This window comes from Dromiciops gliroides, chromosome 3 (genome assembly GCF_019393635.1).
Source record: "Dromiciops gliroides isolate mDroGli1 chromosome 3, mDroGli1.pri, whole genome shotgun sequence".
Taxonomy (NCBI): domain Eukaryota; kingdom Metazoa; phylum Chordata; class Mammalia; order Microbiotheria; family Microbiotheriidae; genus Dromiciops; species Dromiciops gliroides.
Window position 1 is genome coordinate 68,274,190 of NC_057863.1, and position 12,464 is coordinate 68,286,653.

Genomic DNA, 12,464 nt, shown 5'->3' on the forward strand with positions numbered 1-12,464 from the left:
GAGGCAGAGGCACGGTGGGGGGGGTGTCAAGGAGATGACATACCTAGCATTTTGCATGGGGAGGGGAGTGGTGTGAGGGGAGGCGACCACTAGCTAATGAGGGCAATGGGAAAAGAAGCCCCTCTCCCAGTGTTTAGAGGGGGGGGGGCTTTGGATCAGGGATCTATTTTTTCAAGTTGGGCGGTGGAATGACAAGTAAGAAAAGGAAAGATTAGAAACTGAGTGAGCAGGCTGGGTGGTCACTTCATCATGTGATTTGAGAAGGGCTGGAAAAGCTCACCACCCAAAAATATCTCCTTCCACCTCCCCCTCCCAGCCTGCGAGCTGAGATTCTACAAATAGAGGCTCATTCTTTTAGATTAAGCAAATACCCAGGGTGGCCTAAATACTGTGATAATGAGGACTGGGGCTACCAAACCAAAGGCCCTGGCTGGTAGTAAGGGCCTGGGAGGGGACAAGTAAGGGAGATGGAGTGGAGGGACGTGGAGAATGGGAAAGGCCTGCCCCGGTAGATAAGGTAAGCAGGCAAGGCCCTGACACTATCCTTGCATCTCTACTAAGTGAAGAGTTATACTAGCTTGAGTAAGTCACTTCCCTTTTGTGGTTCTCAGTTTCCTTATCTGTAAAATGAGAAATCTGGACTAGATGATCCCAAAAGTGACTTCTAGTGGATCTTGATAATTCTGCTGCCTTGGGCAAGGGTGAGGAGGGCAAGAATGTGAAATGGGAATACTAGGGATTGCAGCTGGGCAGGAATGAAAGTAGGAATGAGGGCCCTGGGGCTATGAGGAAACAGAAGGAATGTCTTAGGGACCTGGAAAATCAGAGGTTCCTGGTAAGTTATTTATTTATACTTCCCCAAGGTCCTTCAGATATCTGGAACCCGTCTGGGCCAGGGGAGAGCAACCAGGAAAATACAAGCATGGTGCCCAATCAAAGAAATCAGTCCAAGACACCCCCCCACACACACCCAGCCTGACAAGACATCCCTCAATCCCCCTCCATGAGCTAGATCCTAGAATGCCTTCCCTCCCTTCACTCCCACTGCCCATCACCCCAAACCAAGGAAGGGAAAAATAACCAAGGGAGGGAGCGGTTGGTTCCACCGGTGATGTCCTACCTGACTCACTGCGCACATATTCGTAGCCCAAAGTGGAACCCTCCTGGACACTGGCTGGGAGGTTAGGTTGCGATGACCCTCTGTCCTTCCGTGACCTTGACAGGCCCCAGCGATCCCAGCGGGACCGAGTCCGGCCTTCCCCAGGACCTGCAGAAACCCTACCTCATTGGCATCGGCCCACCTGGCCACGGTCCTCTCGCCTCCTTCTATTTTGACTTTGCTGATGCCCCAGCTCTAGAAGGCTACAGGTGGGAAACAACCGCCTCCCTCCCTGTGTCAGTCTTCTTCCCATTCTCCTCCCAGACTCCCCTTTGCCTCAGTCTTAGATCCTTTCAGCCCTTGCGACACTTCAGATTTCCCATGGCTCAGACAGACCCTGCTTCTGCTTGTGTGTTTTCAGGGTTGTAGTGTTTTTGAGGACATCTATGTACCTGATTTTACATGTCCTTGCTTGGGGCACGGGGCAGGTAAGAGAGAAGGGGAAGGGGGGTGGCTAGGTGGCACAGTGGTAAAGCACCGGCCCTGGATTCGGGAGTACCTGAGTTCAAATCCGGCCTTAGACACTTGACACTTACTAGCTGTGTGACCCTGGGCAAGTCACTTAACCCCCATTGCCCCGCAAAAAAAAAAAAAAGAGAGAGAGAGAGAGAGAGAGAGAAGGGGAAGTTGGAACAATCAGTGATGAGGCGGAGCCGTGAGCATTTGGAACACCCACAAATCCCATACTAACTGAAGGCTTCGTGATAGAGAATGAGCTCAGGACAGTAAGATGGCCCAGAACTCTCAGGTGGGCCATTCCCAAGGAAGGGGATGGGGGTGGAGGGAGGGTGCTATTCTGGGATGGAAGAAGCCAGTGTCCTCCGAGGTCAGGAGAGAGCCAGACTAGACAGTAGAGCATCTCTCTCCTGGCCTAGAGTGAGCCGTGGACCCAGCAGGGCCTGCCTGGGTATCGCTGGCTGGAGCCACTTTGTCAGCCATTCTAAGTGAGGCTCTGCACTGGCATTTGCTTTTCAAAAATTTGTTTAGTCTCCTTTCCCTGGAAACCCCACCCTTATCATCTGGACAAGGAGGTCTGTGGAGTAAGCTTGCAGACATCAGGTTGGGGCATCCCCTCACATAGCTGTCAGAGCAGAAGGAGAGGAGGGAATCAGAGACAGGACATAGATGATCACTGGGCCCAAGAGGATGAGATGAGGTCAGGAGGACCTCAAGATCACTCAGGTTTATAGAAGGTGACCCTAGTGCCCAAGGAGGAGGGAGAACTTCTCTAAGGCTGACAAGGCCTGGGGCTGCCTCTTTTCTTCAGGACTAGCCCCAGTTCTATGCTATTGAGACAGTGAGTGGTCAGATCTTTGTCCCAGGCTTGTCTCTCAAGTGTCCAGGGTCCTCTGGCTCCCATCCCATCCTGCATTCCCAGTCTTGGTCCCCCTCTCAGTCCCAGGAAGCTTAGTAAGGCTCTGCTCAGGCTCTACTCCTTTTATCCGCTGCCCAGAGGGCCCCCCCTCCAACTTCTGTCTCCTCTGACCAGCCTACCTGAAGAGGCTGAGGTAGCGCTAGCCTCAGAACCCAGCGACTCTGCCGAGGGTGTGGCCGTGCCCGCTTGGGCCGACAGCTGGTTGTGGGGCAGGCCGAGACGCCTCAGGCTCTCTCCCTCGGATGTCGCCCTGCGCAGTCGGCCCAGCAGCGGTGTGCTACCCCCAGACCGGCCTCCCGAGTCCTCGCTGCTGCCGCTCCGGTGCAGACGCCCTGAGAGGCGCTCCAGGGTGGCACTGAGCTTCCTCCGAACCGCCAGCACCGGGGACCCCCTGGCCGAGTCACCCCCCTCTGAGCTCTCACCATCCCCGGCCCGGGGAGACCCCCAGGACGGGTGACGTTGGGAGGGGGGTGTGCGGCGTAGCCTCTGGGACAGGGACAGCGAGAGGCGTCGTACTAGCCCCAGCTCCCCAGTCCCCCCGGGCCCCCGGAGGTCCTGCACGGACCTGGACCGCTCAGGCCGCTTCACTAGCTCCAGTGGGGTGCCAGCCGGGCTGGGCCTATATATGCCATCTTCCTCCTCCGATCCCCGGAAAGGGCCCCGCTCCTCTGACTGAGAGCGGCTCAGCATCCTCAGTCTCCGAGCCAGGGGAGACTGGCGGCTTCTCTTGAATTTCGCTTCAAACACTTCCTCCGAGTCCAGATTTTCAATGCTGCTTAAGCTCCTGTCTGAGCCAGCAGGCCTTGAAGGAAGCACAGTCTTCTCCCCAGGAGGGGGAGCAAGCCCCTTGACTCCCAGCCCTGGCTTGCCGGCGGCGTGTGGAGAAGCCACCTTGGCAAAGACAGCCGCGTGGGGCTTGGGCTCTGGTGGAGGCCCCAAGACGATCTTTGGAGTGCCAGGCAGTTGGAGAGTCTGTATGATCTGGGCATAAGGGGTAAGGGGGGTCTCTGGGACTGGAGAGACCACCGCTGCCTTTGGGGGTTCTGGGGTCCTGGAAGGTCCTGGCTTAGGCACTTGCTCTTTTCGAGCAGTCTTGGGGGGCGCTGGCCGGGGCGAGCCCCTGGAGGAAGCCAAGGGCTGCTCGGCGGGTCCCGGGGAAGCAGGTTTTGTAGGAGATAACTTGGCAGGGATGGGTTTGGCAGGGCTGTGAGGCTGGGCCTCGCTGAGGGCAGACAGGGAAGGTGACTCCTGTAACTTCCTGGCCCCTAGTCGGGCCACGGGGATCTCCAAGGGGGCTCCGGCCCGTCGGTGCCTCCCCCTGGGTTCTGCCTCCCCCTGGGAAAAACTACTGCTTTTCTGAAGGCTGCGGGCCTCGGGGGGCAGTGGATGTCGGGGGGCTGCCTCACTGGAGGCAGCCCGTGCCAGCCGGGGGTCACGGGCCCTTCCTCCACCCCCCAGGCTCTCTAGCAGAGGTCCCCTGAGGCCGCTGACCTTGCCGTCTTCGGGGCCTACCCGTAGGAGCCTCTGCCGCAGGGCCTGGAGCCTCTGGGCGTACTCTCCCTCGCCCAGGCCCCCCCGTGCCAGGTGGGCAGCCCCCGGGCTAGGGCTGCGGCGCTGGGGCAGGTCCACAGAGGCTGCCTTCTGCAGCCCCCGGCCCGGCTCCCGCAGCCCTGCCCCGGGCAAGGCGCTCTCTGCTGAGCTGCCCCTGCGAAGCTCCGCCCGGCGGGGGGCAGCCGTTTCAGGAGGCTGTGGGCCTGGGGAGGGGAGTGCCTGAGAGCCAGCAGCGCTCCTATCTCCTGGGGGCGGCCCACCCTGCTCCTGCCAGTCCATGGGGGCGGAATCCCTAGTGTCGGCCGCCCCGGGGGCATCATCCTCGGTGGGGATGTCAGTGAGGGACACTCGGGAGCCTGAGAACTCGGGCAGCAGCGGCCGAGGCACAGAAGGCAATTCTTCCAGCTCCTCTTCTTCTGAGTCTGAGGAAGACGAAAGACCCCCCGGGGGTGGGCGCCGAGGCACCGCCACCCACACCCGCTCAGGGGGAGCCCGCAGCAATTCTGGGATCGGGCGCAGCACCAGATGGCACTTGTAGCTGATCTGGGAACGCTGGGAAGAAGGGAACAGGGGCGTCAGGGAGGGGAGAAGGAGTGGGGATGGGGGGAGGACAGGCAGGAAGCAGCTGCTTGCAGAGCCAGTGGGACCCACCCCCCAGGGGCCTTCTTTCCAACACCTCACCTAGGGCAGGAGGGAGGGGAAGAGGAGGGAAGCAAGGACACACACACACACACACACACACACACACACACATATATACACATATACATATATATACATATATACACATATATATATATGAGGCATTGGTAAAGATGAGAGAAAAAAAGATGAGAAAGACACAGAGACAGAAAGAGAGATAGCAACAGAGAGAGACAGAGAGGCAGGGATCGAAAGAGACAGAGACAGGGCAGCTAGGTTGTGCAGTGGATAAAGCACTGGCCTTGGATTCAGGAGGACCTGAGTTCAAAGCCAGCCTCAAACACTTGACACTAGCTGTGTGACCCTGAGCAAGTCACTTAACCCTCATTGCCTCACAAAAAAAAAAAAGAAAGAAAGAGACAGAGACAGAAAGAGAATGCAGGGGACAGAGAGAGAGACAGGGAGAAAGACGGAGAGACACAGACAGAGTCATAGAGAGACAGAAAGTGACAGAGACAGGGAGAAAGACAGAGACAGAGAGAGAAAAAAGAAGAGAAGGGATAGAGAAGGTGTGACAAGGTGACCCTTTTCTTATTGCTGGCAAAACATCTGTATTATTACTATAGGTCTAAAGTGTTTGTGACACTGAAAATATGAGCTGGGATTCTGGGTAGAGGGGCCACCCTGAAGGGACTGGAGTTTATCATCAAAAATTAACCTGGTATAGGGGGCAGCTAGGTGGTGCAGTGGATAGAATACTGGCCCTGGAGTCAGGAGGACCTGAGTTCAAATCTGGCCTCAGACACTTAACACTTACTAGCTGTGTGACCCTGGGCAAGTCACTTAACCCCAATTGCCTCCCTAAAATAAAATAAAATAGTTAGATAAAAATTAACCTGGTATGGCTGGGAACTGTTGATTGGGTCCCAAAGCTGGCTGCCATCCCAGCTCCACCAATGAACTAGAGCTGCTGGTGCCCTGGGAATGGGATCTGAAGGGGGGGGGCCAACCAGGGGCTTTGCCATGGGTGAGAAGGTGATCGATTCCAAGCCAGAGGACCTGCTTCGATGCCTAATTCTGCTACTTAGGACCAATGCAACCTGGAAGGGGACATCTCTGGGCCTCAGTGTCCTCATATGTAAAATGACTCAGATGACCTCTAAAGTTCTCTCCGAGGGCTAAGTCTTATGTTCTTGGGGAAAAATAAGTCCGTCGGTTTAGGGGTTTCTGGCGGGGAATGGTCTTGGTCATGCCGGGGATACTAGCAAGGCCATTATGGGTCATGGGCCTGCTTAAGCCCACAATTAATAATATCTAAGATTTATATAGTGTTTACTAAGGCTGTGCTAAGAGCGTTATGATTCATTTGATCCTCACAACGACCCTAGAAGAGAAGTGCTATTGTGACCCCCATTTTACAGAAACTGAGGTAGGCAGAGACTACGTGACTTGCCCAAGGTCACCCTCAGCTAGTAAGTGTCTGAGGTTGAATTTGAACTCAGGGCCATGCTGACTCTGAGCCCCCTGTGCCACCTAGCTGTCATCAAGCCCAAGACTGGAACCCTAAGCTTAGGAAGCCTATTGAGACAGAATGGCCCAGGCCTGGAGTCACACACCGGGAGGAAAAAGGAGAAGAGGCGTGTACGGACTGGGGACGGCCCATCCAAAACGGCCACGTGGCGCTCTCCTTTAGTGATGGGATGCATCATCTACCTAACTGGACTGCACTCTGGCAGGGTTAAGCAGATGGTCACTTGGATGGCGATTATGTGGAAAGCTGTGGGTCAAGCCGGAAGCCTGCCCATTGGTTGAGAATGGGATGGAGATGGAAGCACAGAGGAGGGTTCTCGTTCAAGAGATGACGTTCTCTGTTAAGTCAGAGGGGGAGCAGTGTGCCAGGCAGGGTCTGGGCTTCAGGCCTGGGGACTCGTGACTTAGCAAGTTTGGGGACCATCCAGGCCAGAGCTAAAAGGATTCCCAGACTCATCCTTTCAATTACCTACATCCTCTTCTTTTTATGTCTACCTGTTACCCTGGGGTTTGCAGTGTGTGGGGGCAGATTGAAGAAGGGAAAGAGGGTGTGGATGCTGGAGCCAGGAATGGCAGCAGTAACAAATGAAAGGGGGGAGGGAATGGAATCAGGTATAGGTAGGGAGAAGTACAGGCTGAGGCCACCAGGTTAGGGACCTGTTTTCTACATCCAGGGGTGAGAAAATAGCAAGGATGGAGCAAAAAGGAATCCCCGAGTCAATCCCTTGTAGCAGTAACAAAAACCAGGAGGCTGCTATAGCCGGAAGGGCCCATAACCCAGAGCAAATACCTTATAAGGCAAGGATAGTGGGGTGTATATGTGTATGTGTCAGGGTATGAGTGAGGGTGTGTGTGTGTGTGTGTGTGTGTGTGTGTGTGTGTGTAGACATGATGTAAGAAGGAGAGATACCAAGGAGAAGAGGAGAGATACCAAGGAGAACAGGGATGATATGATGAGGCAGGTAGGTGTTATAATGAGAGAAAGCTGGACTTGGATTCAGGAAGACCCAAGTTTAAATCATGTCTCAAACACTTATTAGTTGTGTGACCTTGGGCAAGTCACTTAACATCTTTCTGCTTCACTTTTTTTTTTCTGCTTCACTTTCTTTTTATCTAAAAGGTGGATAATAATAGCACCTACCTTCTAAGGGTTACAATAAGGATCAAGATGATATATGTAAAACAATTTGCAGACCTGAGAGCAATAAATATGTTTATATATTCATATATTCAAATATGTATTCATGCAAAGATGATGATGATGAGTGCGTGTGTGTTTTATGAGAACAGGAACCTAGCTTTGGCATGGAGAGCAGAGAGTGTCTTTCTTATGGCCAGGGCAGGATGGAGAAGACCTACCTGGTGGCTGCTATCCCAGCTACTAGAGATTTATCTGAGTGCCCAGGTGGCTGCCCCATTCCCCACTCCCTCTCCCCTTCCCCCTTCCAGCCTTTGCTAGCACAGACATTTTCTCATGGACGCCTTGGCTCGAGGTTTGGGGGATTGGCAAAGATTTGCTAACGTAGAGGACGTCTGGCTCCAGAGCACAGCCCAAAAGTTGGCGGGTGGGCCCAGAAGGGGCACCAGCTTGGAAGTGAAAGCAAGCCGGAATTGGGCTGGAGGCACAGCTGGAAAAGCCTCACACATGGGGTTTTCTCCAGAGGCAAGATGGCAGCTAGGCATGCAGTGAGGCCGGGCCTAGATGCTAGCTGGGGGCAGAGACGATTAGCCCAGGAAGCTGGTGCTGGCCCATCAAATTAGATTAGGGGCATCTTAGGAGAAGATTCTGGCACTCTTTAAACTTAGTTTCATTTGCCCTTTCCCACTTAAATGTTAGTTTAAAAAATGTGTTAGGCAAGTCCTTCTGAAAACTCCAACCTCTGGATCCTTAATGAAAAATAAAGGGGCCATTTGCCCGAGGCTGGGCAGAAGAGCAGGATCAATAGTTGAACGACGCAGAAGGGTCACTGCTGATGAGCTACTAGCATCCCTTCCCAGCATTCTCACCCAGCATCTTTGAGGTGGCAAGGAGAAGAGATTGAGCAGTGAGCAGAAAAGGCACAGGATCCCAAGCAGGGCTGGGCTAAGGCACGGAGAGCCAGGTGTAACAGTAACCTGAATAAGGGGATCTGCCAATAGTATGTTACATCTGGAGTTCTAGGGAGATGTCTATGCAAGATATAGGAGGGGGCAGAGGGAGAGAGAAACAGAAAGAGGGGGAAGGAGAGAACAAGGGGAGAGATGGAAGAGAGGTGTGGAGGAGAGGGGAGAATGGAGAGGAAGAGGGGATGGAAGAGGGAGGAGGAAGGGAAGAGGGGAAAGGAGGAGAGGAGAGGAGGCAGGGGAGTGGGGGAGAGGCAGAATGTGAAAGAGGGCAGAGGTAGATCAGACTATTGGGGGGGCGGAATTGAAGCTCACCTGCCACCTCCTTCGAGACAGGAACAGCTTCAGGTGGTCAGTGCTGATATCTGCACCCTTTGCCGTTGCCTACAAACACAGGGAAGGAAGTTATAGTGAATCGAGGTGGATCACTTTCTGTGCACCCTCCCCTCCCTCAGCTGCAACATCTTCTGCAAACTAGGATCCTGCTGCCGACTACAGGAAATGGGGAGTAGTGCCAATAGCTGGAGCAGATGAGAACACAGGCTGAGAAAATTTAAGAATCATTTTTTTGTGGTTGTTCAGTCATTTCAGGCATGTCTGACTCTTAGTGACCCCATCTTGGGTTTTCTTGGCAGAGACACTGGAGTGGTTTTCTTTCGTTTGGCTGTTTTTTCCAGGGCCTTGAGGGTTAAGTGACTTGCCCAAGGTCACACAGCTAGTGTCAAGTGTCTGAGGCTGGATTTGAACTCAGATACTCCTGAATCCAGGGCCAGTGCTTTATCCACTGCTCCACCTAGCTGCCCCTGGAGTGGTTTTGCCATTTCAATCTCAAGCTCATTTTACAGATGAGGAAACTGAGTCAAACAGAGTTAAGTGACTTGTCCAGGGTCGCATGGCTAGTTAAGTGTCTGAGGCTGGATCTGAACTCAGGAAGATGAGTCTTCCTGACTCCAGGCCAGGTACTCTATCCGCTGCACCACCTACTAATAAAACATTTAATGCAGGATTTGAACTCGGACCTTATTATCCCCAAGAGCAGCACCTGATCCATTATGCCTCAGCTCTATGAAATGGGTATCCCTCATGCCCACCACCCACTTCATGTGAAGGTTCTCACCTTAAACCAAGCGTGCTCCAAGGTTTCCTCGGCTGTGGGCCGCCTACAAAGAGACAGAGAGGTTAAACTGTCTCTAGAGGGGAGGGGAAATATGTCAAAATACAGTCCAGTGGAAAAAGCACTGGCTTTGACAGCAGAGGACATGGGTTCAGATCCTGGCTATGATCTGTGTGACCTGGACCAAATTTATCTTGTTACCCTTAGCTTCCTTATCTGTAAAATGGGAATAAAGCTACTAAAACAGGGGTTTTTACCCTTTTTGTGTCATGGACCCCTCTGGCAGTGTGTGGAAGCCTTCTTAGAGGAATGATTTTAAATGCACAAAATGAAATGCATAGGATTTCCAAGGAGTCCAGTTATGCTGAAATCCGGTTACTAAAATATTCAAGAAACAAGTTCTTAGAGATGCCCTGCCCTAAGGGGCTGGGAGGGGGCCACCAGGATGGGGGAGGCGGTCTCAAGGGGAGCCCCAGGACTCACAGCCGGTCTCGAACTAGAACTTTAATGAGGAAGCCTCGGGCCTCTCGGCTCAGGCTGAGGAACGTTGTTTCCTCAAAGGCCACGTTGTAGTTCCGGATGTTCATCAGTGTTGTCCGGTCGTTCTCCCCGACGAAAGGCGAGATCCCAGTCAGACTGCAGAGGCCGGGTGGGAGAAGGCTGTTAACGGAGGTGGGATGGGGGAGGGGGAGGAAAAGGGATGCAAGGGGATTCCAGGGGCACAGGCAGAGGAAGCTGAGGGTTCGGAAGGGACAAGGCTGCTGTGGTACAGACAGGGGAGCAGAGCAATTTTCAGGGTTGTAGGAAAAGGGCAGGGCCCAAGTAGCCACGAAGACCTAGATTTGGGCTGAACCAAAGCCTTGACATCTCCTTTCCATCCCCAGGGTGTCTCCCCTCCCCTCCCCAAATGAGGCAGAGAAAAGAGAAAGCGTGGAGGGGATTCAGTCATCAGAGAGGTCTTTACCAGAGGAAGGCAACAACGCCCACAGGCCTGTGGGAAAGAAAGGACAGGTGTCATCAGCGGGGACCCCCGGGTAGACGATATCCCTCCCTCCCACTGGACTCGTTATGGTCACTGTTTTGTGTCCCCAGCCTTGGCACAAAGTAGCCTGAGCCATGCTCTCTCCTGTCTCATACTTACCAGACATCGGTGACTCTGGACACGGGGGTCTGGTTGACGATCTCAGGCCCCACGAATTCAGGGGTGCCATATTGGCAGTACTGGGGTTCTTCTGGTGTCAGTTCCTGGGCATTGCCGAAGTCACAGATTCGCACTTGCTCTGCGCCCCCAGCCCCATCCCACACCAGCAGGTTCTCGGGCTACAGGGGACAGGAGAGGATGAGATGGTTGTGTGAGGGTGCTCTGGGCAACCTGGGCTCTCTGGGGCTTAGATCACTGTTGTTTAGCTTCCCTTCTGCCTGGGTTACCACCGGCCTCCCTGCCCCCTTGGCTTCTGCTCACCTTGACATCCAGGTGCAGAACATGGTTCTGGTGAAGGTAAGCGATCCCCTCCAACACTTGCTTCACATAAGCCCGGATCTGGAGAGACAGCGGGGCCCAGAGCCCACAGGGGAAGTGGAGCATACCCAGAACTGTTACCCAGGTAGAAGGGAGCCATAGCAGAAAAACAGCTAGCTTGGCAGCATTAGCTAAGGAGGACTCTCAGCTATGATAGGACAATGAGACTGGGAGAGGGGAGGCAGGTTTGGGGAAGGAGGGCATTGAGGAAGAACAGTCAATCAGTTAATAAGCATTTATTTAGTGCCTACTGTGTGTCAGGTACTGGGCTGAGCACAGGGCATACAAATACAAGTAGGAAAAAAAGGCAGTCCCTGACCTCAGGGAGCTTACATTCCAACGATGGGGAAAATTGTTTTAAAAGGAGCAGAAATTGTTGACATGGGTTATCTTTGGTAAGGGCAGTTGATATTGAGGACAGATTCTGAGACAAGTTTCAATGGGGAAAATGGGGATAGGGGAGAGACCTTTGAGACCCTGGATGCCCTGGATGAGGGAATCTGAGCTCTCTAGAGAAATTTTGAAATTTTTTGGTGGGTTTGGGTTTTTGGTGGGTTGGGTTTTTTTTGGTATTAATCTGTTTTAATGGACTTAAAATTCTATGATGGGTTTTTGGTCAAGTTGTTTCCATTTGAGAATTACTCATTTTAAAAACTAATTACTAGTTTTTACTAGCCTGGGACTGTTCCCAATTGCCCCAGGGATTAGCTGGACTTTGGGGTTCGTAGTGGTGTCTCTGTTCCTGTACAGTGCCCTTCCCTCTGTCCTGCCCCACCCACGTCCACCACCACCTCCATGGACACAGCTATCTCTCCTGAGTCTGGCCCTAGCCAGCAGAGGTTGAGACAGAAGGAAGACAGCCCCGCACCCAAATCCACCCACCCCCTGCCCTCACCTCAGACTCACACACGGTTGGTTTCCTGGCCATTCTTTCTAAAAGCTCTTCTGTGCAGCTGAAGCCAGGGTCAAGGAGAAAAAGGACCCCCATCAGCCCCCCAGGCTTCCCCATACTGCCACCTCACTGGAGCAAGCCAGTCCTAAGGTGTCCCTCCCTCCCCTATGACAATGCATGCTCCCCACCAGACCCCCTTCACACACACACTCTCCTCTAAGTATAGCTCAGCAGCAGACAGTGACCACATCTCCCCACAGCCCGTCCCCTGGGTACAGTTCAGTGACGATAACAAGCCCCCGTCGCCTCTCAAAGGCTTCGTGGAAGTAGATGACACAGTCATGCTGGAGCCTGGCCAATAGCCCAGCTTCTCGACGTGCAGATGCCTTTGGCTTGGCCTGGTTTGGGATGAACTTGGCGGCAAACTCGAGGCCAGAACTCCGCTCCACCACCCGACGAAGGTAGGAGAAGGCACCTCTGAGACACAGGTGGGCCAGGGGGAGGAGTGAGGGTCTGTCCTCCAAGCCTGAGACCTCCCTTCTCTCCCCTTCTCCCTGCCACCCCCACCCACCTTAGACC

At 53.7% G+C, this 12,464-nt stretch overlaps 1 protein-coding gene across 8 annotated transcripts in view; it reads right to left on the reverse strand.

Annotated features, from left to right (window-relative positions):
• Window positions 1-12,464, reverse strand: part of SPEG (striated muscle enriched protein kinase) — an 84,066-nt gene that overhangs the window by 9,749 nt on the left and 61,853 nt on the right. For all 8 annotated transcript variants that reach the window (XM_043994748.1, XM_043994747.1, XM_043994755.1 and 5 more), the window contains 10 exons: window positions 12,162-12,362; window positions 11,889-11,946; window positions 10,937-11,014; window positions 10,616-10,794; window positions 10,439-10,465; window positions 9,958-10,110; window positions 9,478-9,520; window positions 8,676-8,744; window positions 2,654-4,637; window positions 1,121-1,267 (listed from right to left, as the gene is read on the reverse strand). In XM_043994748.1, the coding sequence (XP_043850683.1) occupies window positions 1,121-1,267; window positions 2,654-4,637; window positions 8,676-8,744; window positions 9,478-9,520; window positions 9,958-10,110; window positions 10,439-10,465; window positions 10,616-10,794; window positions 10,937-11,014; window positions 11,889-11,946; window positions 12,162-12,362 (2,939 nt within the window). The remainder of the gene's footprint in view (window positions 1-1,120; window positions 1,268-2,653; window positions 4,638-8,675; window positions 8,745-9,477; window positions 9,521-9,957; window positions 10,111-10,438; window positions 10,466-10,615; window positions 10,795-10,936; window positions 11,015-11,888; window positions 11,947-12,161; window positions 12,363-12,464) is intronic.